General features: G+C 44.7%; 2 protein-coding genes across 6 annotated transcripts in view; one reads left to right on the top strand and one right to left on the bottom strand.

Annotated features, from left to right (window-relative positions):
• Positions 1 to 39: 39 nt before the first annotated feature.
• Positions 40 to 7,925, top strand: PAQR3 (progestin and adipoQ receptor family member 3). Of its 4 annotated transcripts, none has more exons than XM_069778857.1 (7): positions 40 to 353; positions 437 to 599; positions 1,798 to 1,953; positions 2,772 to 2,906; positions 4,373 to 4,463; positions 4,785 to 4,933; positions 5,406 to 7,925. In XM_069778857.1, exons 1-6 carry the CDS (start codon positions 169 to 171, stop codon positions 4,925 to 4,927), a joined length of 873 nt encoding a protein of 290 aa, XP_069634958.1. In that variant the 5' UTR covers positions 40 to 168; the 3' UTR covers positions 4,928 to 4,933; positions 5,406 to 7,925. The 4 variants fall into 4 exon arrangements, with proteins under 4 accessions (XP_069634958.1, XP_069634951.1, XP_009918348.1 ...); XM_069778850.1 differs by having other exon boundaries at positions 2,709 to 2,906; XM_009920046.2 differs by lacking the exon at positions 40 to 353 and having other exon boundaries at positions 582 to 747; positions 2,709 to 2,906.
• Positions 7,926 to 9,233: 1,308 nt separating this feature from the next.
• Positions 9,234 to 14,902, bottom strand: part of BMP2K (BMP2 inducible kinase) — a 66,980-nt gene continuing 61,311 nt past the window's right edge. For both annotated transcript variants that reach the window (XM_069778840.1, XM_069778823.1), the window contains one exon: positions 9,234 to 14,833. In XM_069778840.1, the coding sequence (XP_069634941.1) occupies positions 13,398 to 14,833 (1,436 nt within the window). In that variant the 3' untranslated portion in view covers positions 9,234 to 13,397. The remainder of the gene's footprint in view (positions 14,834 to 14,902) is intronic.

Below are 14,902 nucleotides of genomic sequence, written 5' to 3'. Positions count from 1 at the left end.
GCGGCGAGAGGAGCGTGACGTCATCGCCCGGCGACGCCGCCGCGCCCAGCGCCCTCACGGCCGGGGCCGCGGCGGGAAGGGCCGGCGGCGGCGGCGGACGATCCCCGCGGGCGGGGGGCGGCCGGTCCCGGTCCCGGTCCGGTCCGATGCGGCGTCGGGGCGGGCAGGATGCACCAGAAGCTGCTGCGGAGCGCTCACTACATCGAGCTGGGGAGCTACCAGTACTGGCCGGTGCTGGTGCCCCGCGGCATCCGCCTCTACACCTACGAGCAGATCCCCGTCTTCCTCAAGGACAACCCCTACATCACCGACGGCTACCGGGCCTACCTGCCCTCCCGGCTCTGCCTCAAGAGGTGAGGGCAACCCCCACACACCGGCCCCGGCTCACCCCAACTCCCCCCCCCCTCCGCCTCACCCCGTCCTTGTCTCCTCACAGCCTCTTCATCCTCTCCAACGAGACCGTCAACATCTGGAGCCACCTGCTCGGCTTCCTCCTCTTCTTCACGCTGGGCATCTACGACCTGACGGCCGTCCTGCCGGCCGCCGGCGCTTCCCGGGAGGATTTCGTCATCTGCTCCGTCTGCCTCTTCTGCTTCCAGGTAGGGGCTGGCTGGGTGCCCACCGAGGTACCGGCGCCCGAGCGCGGGCCGGCAGCTTCCTCAGGGGAGCCGTCACCTTTGAGAAGGAAGAGCGTTCCAGCCCACGGACATGTTGCGCGAGCGGGTCGGCAGAGCAAGACGGACTAAGGTCAGGCCTGGGAAAGGGTGTTTCGAGTCACATGTAAAGGTAACTGATGAGCTCGGTGCTCGAGGTGATTATGACCCATTCGATAGCTGCAGTAAACCAGGGAGCACTGAACAGAGCTGGCTTAGAAAAGACTCCATCAAAAACAACTAAACTGTCCAGCTTCAGCTGGGCGTCAGGGACCCAGACAGCATCAGTTGCTGCTGGAAAGGGTCACCGGCCAGAACACGAAAATCAGCCACAGCCTGATGCTGGTCCGGAATGGCAGTAGGGCTCGTATTCTAACTTTTTACCTTTTCTAAACAAGAGCTCTGGCGGCAGATGAAATCTGTTCTCAGCAGCAGACTTCAACTGTGTCATCATTTGAGAACTGAAGCTCCTGTATAATACACTGTCCCTAAAAAAGCGTGAAGAGCTCAAGACTGCTGTTCATGTTCCCTGAAGAGTACAGGATGCCTTTGCGCAGCTTGAAGCAGGGAAAACTCCCTTGCTGGCTTGGAGAGCACCGCTGTTGTGCTCCTCACTACTCCTGTTGAGGGTTGCAGCGAAACACAGACATTTCTCAGGGAAAAAAGCTGATGCCAGCCTAGAAGGGGCTTGTGTGGAGATGTTAAATTTCTTTTGTGTTCCCTCAATAAAGTAACTCGGGTGCCAGGCAGTCAGGGCAGATTTGGGCTTTGGTTTCTGGTTGTGGTCGTTTGGCCAAGCAGAACTCATCGTCCCACTGTACTAATAAAGACACGGCCCTGCTCCTTTGCGTAGTGGCTCCTTTGCGTAGTGGCTTCTCGCTTGGCCTCAATAGCCCAGGTTTCTTAGCTGTGCCACTTGGGGTTGTTGCGTCTTGCAAAGTTTTCTGTTCCTTCTTCCATCTGCCGGAGAAGCTTATGTTAGTTTCTGTTGTTTTCTGGCAGGATTCACAATTGCCTACACCGAAGTTGTATTGCAAAACATTTAACAGATCAATCGCATGTACTAAGTTTCAGACTTTAGGCTTAGTATACTCCCTGTTAATTTTTAAGAAATTAATGCATCCTTGTTTGAACATTTGTATAGGTCTGTATGCTTTGCTCAGTAGGATACCATCTTTTCTGTTGTCACCGCTCAGAGAAGACCAGCCGACGATGGATGGCATTAGATTATGCGGGAATTTCCATTGGTATCCTGGGCTGCTACGTGTCAGGCGTGTTTTATGCATTTTATTGCAATAACGTAAGTTTGAAGTACTTGTTCATGTAACCTTTAGTTCCTGTGGTCTCGTCATCGTAGTTTTCATGCCGTAGGAAGGGGGTTCATTGCAAGGTGTTCAAATAGAATGTTAGTCAGGAGACGGAGATGGAAACTGAAACAAGTTCCTTCTGACACCAGCAGAACTCTGCTTGCTGAAATGATGAGCAAATTGAGGTTTCCCTTTCAAGCTATCGCACAAGCCTCCACAAAATATTTAAATCTATATGAAGGCAGCGTAAACTTTACAGGTCCTACATTTGTCAAACGCATGAGTATTATTATGGGATGTGTCCCCATCACAAGTCATTCAAACATCATTTCCCACTACGTAGCTTACCTGAGGCAGCAACAAGATTATTTTATCTTCTTCTAGTAGAGAACAATTAAAATTAATTCCCTTTGAAGACTTAGATTATATCCACACCTACAGTGGGTACAGCAATCAGGTAGTTGAACAAGTCTGCTGAGGCAGAGATAAATTTAAAATGTTTTGGTGAAGGAACTGCTTGGAGTAAATGATGTTCTACCAGGTGTACTGGAGCAAGACAGTCCCTTCCCCTTGCTGTCAGTTGATAAATACAAGTCTGTTCATTCAAACCCCATCATTTGTGCTTGCGGCAGTGACAAGGGATTTGATATATCATTACATTTAGCATTGTAAACTTTCTACCCAGAAATTATTTTTACACGTGGTGAGAAAGCTCACGAACTTGCTTTTGTTTCTTTTTTTTTCTCAGTACTGGCGTCAGGTATATTTAATCACTGTGCTGGCAATGATCTTGGCAGTATTTTTTGCTCAGATTCATCCCAGTTACCTCACACAACAGTGGCACAGACTGCGCTCCATCATCTTTTGCTCAGTGTCTGGATATGGAATTATTCCTACCATCCACTGGATTTGGCTCAATGGCGGCATTGGTGCATCTATTGTACAGGTAAAAGAAAAAAAAGAGAAAATAAGATACCCTTTTGCTTTTCTCTTGCTATCTTCCTTCAGTCTTCTTTACGCTTTGGGAAATGAAGGGGAATTAAAATTGCTTGAAGCTCAGAATTATTTCAGACGAGACGATCCAATTGCAAACACTTAGAAATTTGTTGAGCAGTGGTAAATGCATGGTGTAGCTTAAATCTGCTTTACTGATTTACAACTGCACCATGAGAAGGAAAACTGGATACAAGAGTGACTGAGCCTGTCTGCCTGAGGGACAGGGCAGCCTGCGTAGGTGGACTGCACCCTTGCTCACCCGAGGGCAAGGAATAGGAGCAAAGAGCTGACTCGACTGCAGAGCGGGAAGCAGTCTGTCAGGCTGTGCCAGTGCTCTGAGCTGTCCGCCTCCACAGCTCGAGAGGGGAGAGGGGAACTAGAAGACACTGATGAGATGATTATTTGCTTCCTTTTCCCTGGGTTGGCAGCAAAAAACAGTATTTGCCTACTCCAGCCCCCTGTCTCTTACACAACCCTTATTTAACATCACTGTGAAGTTATCGAACTATTTTCCTGTTCTTATTTTACCTGCGCTCTGAAAAACAAGCAGCACAGTGTAGCTGAGGACAGTTAAGTATGCCCCAATATGAAAACACCAGAAGTCATTGCAATTACCCAGGGACCTAACTGCTGAAGAAAACGTTTCCTTTTCATAGTGAGCAGTAACTGTGCACATTCTTAGACTGGCCCTGCTGGAGGACTGTCAGCAGGGGTGATGGTTTAGCCCAGTCCAGAGCTGCTGTTGAATGTGGAATAGCAACATTTATGAATATATGTAGTCTTGAGACAGGGCACTTATCGCTGTCCTTCTAGAAATCAGATTTAACAGTAGGTGTTCCCCCCCGTCTTCTCCCATTTCATTTCTCCTGGTACAGGAGAATGTTATTCCTGCATTTTGTTTCCCTACTTCAGAAAAATGCTCTGCTTCTGTTAAGAAAACTTTCTGTTAAAGAAAACAAAAAGCAGCTCACTAGTGGGTTGCTTGATTATTTACCATCCAGTATGTGGTACTCCTGGGGCCTTGGGTTCTAGGGACTGCAATCCCAACCAGTAAATGAGATTTTGCACTGAAGTCATCCTTCTTGCTTATCCTAGCCATTTTGCATAAGAGCAGTGTATTGGAAGATATCCTTTTACTGGCAAATTTCATGTCTGTTGCAGACTGCACAGAAACACTTAAGTAGCTTGTGTATTGAAGCAGAGAAGTCATGATAAAACAAGTTTCTTCCCATTCAGATTTTCCCAAACTTTGGCATTTGCTTCCCTGTTGGATTTTATCCATAGGTAACATAGGCAGTGAAGTAAGATTCAGTTTCGTCATACCTTTTTCTTTGTTATCTGTAGGGACTTTTTTTTGTTGTTGTTTTTCTATTTTTACCTCCTAACAGAATAGGAGAGCTTCCTTTTCTTTTGCAGGAGTTTGCTCCGCGTGTAGTTGTCATGTACTTCATCGCTGCTGTAGCTTTTCTCTTCTATATTTCCAAAGTTCCAGAAAGATACTTCCCAGGTAGGAAATTCTCTTCCGGGTGTTTTTTCTGCAGTTAAGCTTCCTGCAGCGTCACAGTCCTTGCTTTGAATCGTGAACTTACTGTGAGAGAACAGGTTGACCATGTTCCCCATGAAGTATTCTCATATAGAGTAAAACGTTGCATATATTTGAAGCAAAAGGTGGCACACAACTTCTGATAAAGTTCGTTAAAGAACTTTCACTGCCTCCCAGCAAGTGGAGTGTATAGTTGACCTCTGGAGGAGACCAGTTGCTATTCGCATTGCATGAGTTATTGCCGAGTTTAACAACTTAACCACTTGCCCTCTTTTTTCCCCACAGGACAGTTGAACTACCTCGGCTCGAGTCACCAAGTGTGGCATATCCTGGCAGTGGTGATGCTGTACTGGTGGCATCAGTCCACGGTGTACATCATGCAATATCGACACAGCAAGCCCTGTCCTGAGTATAGCGCAGACTTGTGAGCGAAGGTATAGCACTTCTCATACTCACGGGACTAGAATAATCTAACAAGTATAAGGTTAAATAATCTTGGGTTTAACTTGTCACAAGTTTCAGTCAGCCTCCCTCACTAGCTTACCCAAAGAAAAACGTGATGGGTGTAATAGTTGCTGGTAAATAAAAAACAGTAGTGATCTTGACGCCAGGCTCTATGGTCCTTTGTACTGCTGTGTTGCATGAGGCTGCAGGCAGCTGCAATGCCCTTGACTAGAGTTTTAGAACCAGCTGGACAGAGGTCTGCCAGATCTCTTTCAGCTCTCTTTCCCAATTTTAATAGCCTCAAACTGCCATTAATATTTGTTCCTAAGTAGCCTTTTCCTTAGGCTTTTGTCAGGTTTTCAGTTTACTAAGCATTAATCTGGATTTTTTGGAAATCAGGTAAGAGTTGCTAATTTCATTTGCCTAGTAAGCAACTAAACTTGTTTCCCCACTGTATTTCAGAGACACTGCGATGAAACTTCTAACTTTTAGGGTCTGGACCTTACCTAATGAGCTGAGCTATGAAGTTAAACACTGAGGCAGATCATTTTCTGACTTCTGGACTGTTGCCCGCTTGCTGGGACAGTATATTATTATGAGTTTTCAAAAAACCAACAGCCTTGCCTGGGATCTGAGATGCATTTCCTTCTCAGACATTTCCTTTTCTGCAATCAAGTACAAAACTGGTCTTCCTGGAGTGGGACAATGGAAAGCTGAGCTGTAACAGTCAGCATTCAGCTCACAGCGGTATTGTTTTTGCTTGATAAACGCGAACAACAAACACAAGAAATTAACCTTGCTGAGCTGATAGACTGATATACCTGGTTTTCAGGTTTTGTTCAAGTGCATAATTAAGAAACCGCTCCTGACAGTGTGCATGTAAAACCATGGTAACTGTGGGACCCCATCTTGGATCTAAATCACAGCAGCACGGTGCGTCGCATCCTTCAGAACCTTTGTCTGAATGACGTGCTTGCGCTTCAGCATCAGTATGGTAACGTGTAAGATGGAATTCAGTGGGCTCTTGTACTGTTCTGGACAAGCTCTCTTCCTTTTTCTGACAGGTAAGGTCACATGTCATCCACAATAGGTTTATCTTCATTTCAGATCTTAAAACTTGTCTCTCCCAATATGGGTTAGTGGCATTACTTCAAAGAATTTCTCTACATCTGTTCAGTAATTCGTCATTAGTATTCATCCATATTTCAGCAGTAGTGCTAAGCCTGTGTGTTTAAGTTTGTTACTGTCTTGCAATCAGAGTTGCTAAGAATTTTTTTAAGTTACACTTGTTTAACAGGATGAAGTTAACACACCCCAAGTAGTGAACCTGCTGGGATTCAAAATTACTCAACTTTGGCCGTTTAACGTGTGATGTATTATACTGTACTTGCAGACTTTGTAACTGAAAATGACTTAGGCCATAAGCTTTCTACAGTGAAAAGGCCGCCCTGGGTTTTAGAATTTGTTGTGGAACTCTTTCTTAGAAACTCAACACTGGGGAGAGAAGGAATTGGCAGGTTAGTAAATAGCTGTAGCTCACCATGATTAAGCTCAATGGGTGCCATTTTTTCAAACAGGATTGGAATTACTTGGATTTTTGGGTTAGAATCAACATTTTCAAGTGGCTTTTGTATAGCAGCTGTGCTTGTGTTTACAGTTCAGCTGAGCAGTGGTAGCAAATGCTGCTGCTTCACACAATCAAGTGTCAGTCAACATTAGCCATTGGGAGATTTCTCTAATTGCCTCAAGATGCTGTCCCAACTTAATCCGAAGCCTTTAAAGTTTGGGAGCAGAGCTGTTGAAGGACACAATTGCATTGGCAGGGCTAGCATTAGAAAGCGTGAGATACCCTGACTGTTTCTGCTTTGACTACAGGCAGAAGTGTTCTGTTCTAGGATTGCAAACTGTCCCAGCCGACCTTGCTACAACTCCCCTTGTTACCTGCAGCGTGGCCTTCCACAGTGTCCCAGCATCTTCTCTCTTGTATTTTGTGATCATCTGGCAACAGCCAGCTTAATCCACTCTTGACAGGGGCCTTGTAAGATTTCAAGCAGGTTGTCTTACACCTGAAGCCAAGGAAGTGAGAGCACAGCCTAGCAGTGGGAAGGAAAACCTCAGGCAACCATGCTAAAAGCTGCTTAAGAACACAAGAAGCCCTCAATGAACTGTCAGCCTTGCCAGTGCTATGCCACGATGCCATTGCCTCTTGCCTCGTGGGGAAGGTCCTCCCTTCATGGATTCTAGCTTACTCAGAGGAGGAGAGGCTGCTTTTTTGCAGTGCCCTCCTCAGGGCAGGCAGCCTCGTGTCAGGTCCCCCCCAAAACTGCCTCCTCCCCGGGCTAAACAAGCCCAGCTCCATCAGCCTTTCTCATCAGGGGTGTGCCAAGAACATGCAGAATATCGATGGAAATGTACTGTCATGCACTTGAACACTCACTGAGGATGGAAAAGGTGGGATACTAACTTCTCTACTGGTATGCTGGAGAGTAATGCTATGTTAAGTTCAGTGGGTTGTTTGGTTTTGGGTTTGTTTTTTTTTTTTTCAACACCAGTAACAAACAGTGGCAAGAACTGACTTACCATTTAAGATTTAAGTCCCAGACCTTTGAGCCTTTCAGTGTAAACACTGGGTTTTTTTATTTTTATTTTTTAAACTTGACAGCCAAGTAAGTTTCAAGTGCACTAATTACTACTACTGAAGCCTGACAAGGAACCTGCAAGTATAAAAGCCTGTTTCCAGTGTTATGTGAACAACAATATTTCAAGAATGTGTGTTTGTGTATTGAAAGCATACTGACTTTACAGTTTGCTAATGTATTTTTTTTAGGTGAACTCTTAACTACTACAGCAGTTGTCACTGGATCAGGCAACTGACTGCAAAGCTGTACATTTTTATCATCCTGACAAAATTTATCTAGCTGCATGATGGTCTTTTATGTACATACCTAACCTGTAAATAAATTTCAGTTCATTGGATGTTTACTTGGAGTAACATCATTCTTGTGTCTCACCTAGTGAAAGGATAGATGCGAATTGCTCAACCACGCAACTTATGTCACTTCCCCTGGGTTGGAAATATACAGGGAGACTGTCTCTTGAATTATCAAGGCACAGCACAGACAGGCATGGCAGGTGTTCTAATTACACTATTCCAGTATTGCATGTAGTATATTCCACTAACAGTATCTCGTGCTCTATAGGTGTTTTTGGAGGAGCATCTCTAGGTGAATCTGCTGATGAACTGAGCTTTGCAACTGACTGCCTTTAGATGGAGATAGTTTCCAAGCAGGGCCTTATTCCTATCTTAAGAGCTCTGGCAATTTCTGTTGCTGTGGCCTAAACAAAGGAAGGAAAGGGTGATCCTGACTCTACCTCAACTGAAACAACAGTACCCTCCCCCACCTCAATGTTGTAAATGTGCTTTTGCACTAACAGCAGTAGTTCAATGGCATGCAAAAACCAGTGATGAGAAATCAAGTGCTAGCAGCTACGCTGCAAAAACAAAGAAACACAGCCAGAATATTTTTTAAACTCCTTTTGTAACTGCAGGGGCTGAAAACAAACCAAACCTCTAGCAGGGATGGCACAGGCAGAAAAGCTTTGCCCATACGCGTATCCTGCCTGTGCATACAGCCTGGAGCAGGCAGCTGCACCAGCCAGCAGGGATGACCTTGCACCCGCCATTACAAGCGCCTGTTCTCGTCCTGTTCTCCAGCACATGGCAAGCACTCACACAACACTTATTACCAGTAACCATCAGGATTTGCCGCAACTCCTCCCTCCGCTTGCACTCGGCCAACCCTTTAAACCACAGGCAACGTGCAGGTTGAGAGACCTTGTTGTCCATGACAAACTAACTCTTTAAAGCAAGAATTTAACAGCTGTGGTTGTTCATTTTCATTTAAGGTGAAGCCTCTATCTACTTAAACTGTATTTCCTTGTTGAATTGCTTTTAACAAAATTTGACCGAAACAAGCAATAGGCAAAAGATGCAACAGCCACTGGGACACAAGCTACTATTATTAACTGAGTCCTGCTGCCACTCCATCTTTTTTTGACTGTTTTCATTCTTGCTTCAGCTTACCTAAGAGTAAAATCAGTACAAGCAGCATTCAAAAGAACTGCTCCAGTACACAATTGCCAGAAGGGGGTCAAATTACTTAAAATGAAGTCTAGAAGATCAGGTGCAGAACTAAGTCCGCGGAGGTAGCATTGGGAACTGTATTTAACATTAAATTAAAGCCCACATGTGAATACTTAATAATGCAATGTTTAAGGACATCTGCAAAGTCACTGTTATCACATTTGTTTATTTAACAACTGCAAGTATTTTTTGACGTACATCAGTTTCACAAAAAAGTTAAAAGTTCTCTGTTTAGTGGTACACAAAAAAAGCTTTAGAAACTTGAAGTCTAACAAGAAATGGAAGTGTAGTTCAGGAAAGTGCACTTAAAAGCTGAAGGCCAGCAATTTCAAAATAGTTTTTATGCTCTTTAATATTAGGTGATGCCTTAGTCACAAATTTAGCTATACACACAACTTCCTTGGTTTTCCTTTCAACGTAAGCTCTATAGAAAAGTAACACAGCAGCCACCCTTTGCACTTTTTTTTCTTTTGCAGCTTTCACTCATATTCACTCCCTCAAGGGACACAAAAGTGATTGTGGCTGCTGTGTTACTAAAAACACAGCAACTCCAAGAGATACATGATGTGTGCGAGCATGTGTATGTTTTATATATACTTTTCATATATAAAAATACACGATATAGTATAAAAAAACTCCAGATAAACTCTTATTCTCACAGTAGCAAATATATCAACTTATTTTCACAGTACTTGGTTTTACTAACTGGGACACCCAGAATGATTAAAAGTTACTTCCTCCAAAGCTGGTACTCACGGGTCCCACATTATGCAGGTCAGCCAAAGCAATTGCGTGCACCTCAAGGCCATTTGAGAGTCTGCAGAGAAACACGGCGATCTTATTTTTCTTTCAATGACTGCAACCATTACAGGCTTCTTAGTACCTTTTGACAAAATCTCTCTCACACAGCTGATTTTAAACGGCCTATGGTTCAGTCATTCAACATGCTGAAAGACAAGCTGTAAAAATCGATCGGTATTTTCGGTCGGAAAGGAAGTATCAGATCCTTACCTTGCTATTATTGTCTTCACAGACAGTATGGTACATGTCTAGCGCAGCAAAGTCTTTCCCGTATTTCAGGTAAGGTCACAATACACTCCGTGGCAAGCAAGCATTTGAACATTCACACACACCAAATACAGGCAAAACGATATCACGTTCCCCGACAGTACCACATTTCGTCTCTGTTGACTAGCGGATCTTAGGTGAAATTAAACCCAAACTTGGGTTTAGTTGTGTATAAACAATATATACCACGCAAAGTCAACTTAGTGAAGCATACTAATCTCTTTTCATTCACAAGAAAGGATAAAATAATTTTAACTCTATAAAAGAAAAAGTTACATCTATGCAAAAACCTGTTTTGTATCTAGAATACAAAGAACAAGGTTGATTAAGGCCATTAGAAAGCAAATATCATCGGCCATAACTCGTATGCAGCCAGAGGCGTTATGCCAGTTTTAGAGTAACTTGGGTTTACAGTTTGTTTTTATCTCCCCTCTCAGTTTCTGTGTACAACCTCACTTCAGCTTTCCTGTACTGTAATACAACCCTCTGCCAAAAAACCAAACCAACCCACCACCCAAGGAAAACCGGTAGCACTCCTCAGCCTGAAGTCTCAGGGGAAACAGTCAAAAACCAAACACACCTCCTTCTCTTCTTAATTTACCTGAATGTTTAGGCCTACACCAAGTCTGCCAACACACAGATGCACAGCCTTTTCCCTCCGTGTCCAACAGCGAACAACCTCTCCTTTTTCCCCCAGTCCCACACGTGTGGTTAACACTTTCCTCTGGCACCAAACAGCCAAGCAAACCCTCAAGTTGGTTTTCCACCAGGGAAAAGCAGCGGCTGCGTGGCTTTGGTGAGGACAAGCCGTATTTAATAAAACGGGTCAATTGCCTGTTGGTCTAGTCTCGTTTTGTTTCCACCCACCTGCCCCGTTTGTCATATCATTGTGTTTCAACAGCTCTTTAGGCAGGTAAGTGTAACAGTTCAGAAGGAAACCCTAGGAAGGCAGCTCATAAGCACGCGCAGAGAATAGAAAAAAAAAACCCAGAAAACAAACGAAAAAGACAGTTAACCTGAGTATCAGAAAATGCTACAAAACTTGGCGTGCGCTTCTTACAGCCTTTGGCACAAAAAACCCAGGTGAGAACAGTAGTAATAAAGCCTAAGAAACTCCTGTGCAAATAGAGTTGAAACATTTCTACTCATAACCTCCTAAGAGCTTAATTTCTAAGCCTGAAAAAGGCATACTTAACCAAGCACAGCTGTGATATTTCACTTCCACCCTGTGAGAAAAATGAAAATGAGGAAGATAAAGGTAATGAAGGTGTACAGATACATATGAGCTACTTTCAAATTCCAGGACTAGGAGAAGCAATCTCATATATATCCGAGGGAGTGTTTTATCAAACCAACGCCCAAAGGAGTCAAGTGACTGCTTTTTAATGTGGCCTTTTCATCGAATAGCATAAGGGATCACCCCCACCCTCACAGATCTCAGGACGACTGTATAACCGGCAGAAGAGTTTGGAAAAAAAAAAGTGCAACCCTAAATATTTCACTTCACCTCCTGTAAAAGGGGGGACACCTGGACACACAAACACAAATGCTTATGTCCTCCATATATAAACTTCCAATTATCTATCCATCAGCAATCAGTAGAGCAGGATATAAAGTTGAGACAAGCAGAGGAACTACCTCCTTCCCCTTCTTCTTGAGGACTTCTGCCACAGAAAAAAGGCAAATCGGACCGTGCCGAGTCATACTCGCTCTGCAGACGGCATACATGGCTTGGCACAAGTTGCAAGGCAGCGGAGAAGCCATCCTGCCTACACACAGCACGTACTTCTACAACATGGTAATGAAATCTTGTCCTCAGCGAGTCTGTTCGCGTCACCTTCCCATCACCTACTGGCACCGCACGCTCCTGAGCCTTTAGCCACGTCTTGTGCATCTAACGTCTCAAGGTACTGTGCAACACGACAGGAGTCCTGCCTGTAAGGCTTCGTGGTGTGAAATGCAGTTTACTGGTACGGTAGCAATCAGCTTCTGCAAGCTACCTGCTGCTTACTGCTTCTGTTCCGAATCAAATCCGGGTTCAGGGAAGTTTCTTCAAAGCTCAGTGCATTTAGCAAAACTTTCTTATAAAATACACTTAAAGTAAAATAACAGATTCATCAGAACTTAAAAGAACATTAGGTTACAGTCATTTCATAAAATTATTATTGTTTTAAAAAAACCAACATCTTTGAAAGAATACACGTTTTCTTTGCAATAAAAATCCAAGAGGAAAAGAAAAGGTACTTTCAGACACAAATTCCAATTTGTAATCAAATAAATCTGACGGTTGCATCTCACAGTCAACTGTACAAGTCATCTGGAATACTCCACATGTGCCAAATGATTTGCTCGTGTAAACCAGTCTCTCTTCCCAGCGTACTGAGTAGTCTTCAAAGTGCTGCAAAGACTGGCTGCATCCCTGCTGGTTTAGTCCCCTATATTCAGGCTTTTTGTCTCGCAAACCATTATGTTCTCTGTATCTTTAGTTTTAACTCTAAGCTTCCAGTTTGCTATTTTACATTAATGGCACTTACTGTAAAACAAACAAACAAAAAAAGAACATTTAGGCACACAAAAAAAAAAATCCGCCTTTCACCTCTGCAGCTGCATAGATGTCTACCAGGTCCCAAGCCATAGCTGTGCTCTGGAATTCTGGGCCACAGCCCCTTGAGGACTTGGCTTATTTTTATGATGAATAAACGTAGTTTTCACCTCGGAAGCATAGACTTGACTATTCCCAGCAGATCAATCTGGACAGTAGTACATTTTGGTTCTTAGGTCTACTGCGACTGAGACATGAAGAATCACCACAGTTCCATTAGCCTACCTGTACGTATGGAAAATGTTTTTCATGTGATCTCTGCCTGTCTCCCTCCCTCCATCTCAGCACATCACAGAGGATTGAAAAGGCAACGCAAAAGTGCAGAATGACAATATGTTCCAGGGCCCAGAGTCAGTGACAGACAATGATTCTTATCTGATTTCTCTTTTCATTCTGGGAGTCATCTATCATAACAAAATGATGCTCCTGGTTCTTTTTTTCTACTTTTCTCCAAAAAAAAACCCCCAGTAAGAATTTGCCATCATTCTAAATTCCATGGCACAAGCTGGCCATGCCTTCTTGAACTTGAACAAACTGTAGGAGCCAGGTCCCTGTCAATTCAACCAGATAAATTACTCCACTAATTAAAACCTCTATTAAATAACTCAGAGAGGTGGAGGGGGTAACCTGTTGGAAACATTTACTGTTTGGAAGGAAATGGAGCTGCTCCAAAGGGATCTAACTCTAGCGCCTGTTGTTGTTGGCTTTGCGCGCTCTGCACAACCAGTTCTGTGAAGGGTACTGCACCAAAGTCATCTGTTTTCAGCCCATCACCACCGTGAATGGCTCCGTGCAAGGAGTTCTGCCTAGGTCTACCAGGCACTACTACCGTGCTGTGATCCCCGCGGTTGTCACCAAACCCTTGATGCTGGGGATGCCGCATCAAGTCCGGTGGGTGGAAGGGTTTGGCTCCGAAAGGATCCAGCAGACTGTCATCTGTCTGCAGAGGGTTGGTTCGATCTTTGCTGTCAGTCAACGCAACGCTTATGTTCTCTTTGGAGTCCGAGATAGTCAGGAACTCGTTGCTGCTCTGCGAATCCCTGCGGCCTGCTTTCTTGTGCCTGCGGGCTCTCTCAGGGGTGCGGTAGCTCGGTTTCAATGCCTTCTTCGTGGTGGTTGGGGTGCCGTGGTGACGCTTTCCGTTGTTCTTCGAGACCTCCTGTTTCATGCGCCTTTGTCGGGAAGAGAGTTTCTGCAGGTTACGCTGCTGCTTCACCTTCTGCTGCTGCTGACTCCCCGTGATCTCTTCAAAAGGAACCAGCCCAAACAGGTCCTCCTTACTCCCACCAGTCTTGGGAAGAAGGGAAGGCTGAAATGGTGTGCAGCCAAAAATATCGACGCTCCGTAGAGAAGTAGGGGAAAGCAGAGGCTCAGTTCCCGTCACCTGGCCATCTTGCTGAGATACCTTTTTGCTGAAGGGGGCTTTTGTGAAAACGTCAAAGTCATCCTGCTCTTGGTTCAGACCTGGAAAAGCCGTCTGAGAAGAGGCATCTTTATCCGTCTTCTCTCTTGCCTGAGGCTGCAGAGTAATAAAGGGCACTGCCCCAAACACATCAAATTCTTGGCCAGGGTTCACCTTGATTACAGTACTTGGCACCTCAGACAAGGATGTACGCATTGAACTGGGTTCTTTGATTTCACTGCTGCCCACACCATCTCTGAACCTACTGCTCAGGAGCCCTTCCACAGATTTTTGCTTGGTACGATCAGAATCAGAGTCAGAACTTGGCTTCTCCTCCTCCTCTTCCTCCACCTCTTCCTCAGAGTCCATGAGGAGAGGTCGGTGGCCTAAATTCTCCGGTTCTGTATCATTGTCATCATTGAAGTCTCCATTCTCTCCTTGCAAGGCTTCTTCATCCTCCTGTTCTTCTTCTTCCTCGCTGCTCTTGGGAGAAGGAGGATCAGATTCAAAATCACTCTCTGACTCATCACCACCTTTTGTCACCTGTCCCTCTGCAGTTCTCCTCCCTGGTCGGGAATCTCTAAAAGCGTGGCTCAGTTTTCCAGCCTTGTTCGGGGTCCCTAAGGTATTTCCTTGATTGCTGGCTGAGTTATCCACTTGCTTCCCAGGGGAACCTGCAGGTCCGAAGAAAAATGCAAAACAAAACTTGAAATACACTTTTAAAGTCAATGCTTATTCCACAC

This window comes from Haliaeetus albicilla, chromosome 1 (assembly GCF_947461875.1).
Source record: "Haliaeetus albicilla chromosome 1, bHalAlb1.1, whole genome shotgun sequence".
Taxonomy (NCBI): domain Eukaryota; kingdom Metazoa; phylum Chordata; class Aves; order Accipitriformes; family Accipitridae; genus Haliaeetus; species Haliaeetus albicilla.
Note: the sequence above shows the minus strand (reverse complement) of the source record. Positions and strands in the feature narration are given on the sequence as shown.

Excerpts from the sequence above, each read along its gene's own strand:
- PAQR3 (XM_069778850.1), top strand. The coding sequence starts at position 169 with ATGCACCAGAAGCTGCTGCGGAGCGCTCACTACATCGAGCTGGGGAGC. Across the intron at positions 354-436 it reads TCCCGGCTCTGCCTCAAGAG|CCTCTTCATCCTCTCCAACG; the intron begins GTGAGGGCAACC and ends GTCTCCTCACAG. Across the intron at positions 600-1,797 it reads TCTGCCTCTTCTGCTTCCAG|GTCTGTATGCTTTGCTCAGT; the intron begins GTAGGGGCTGGC and ends ACATTTGTATAG.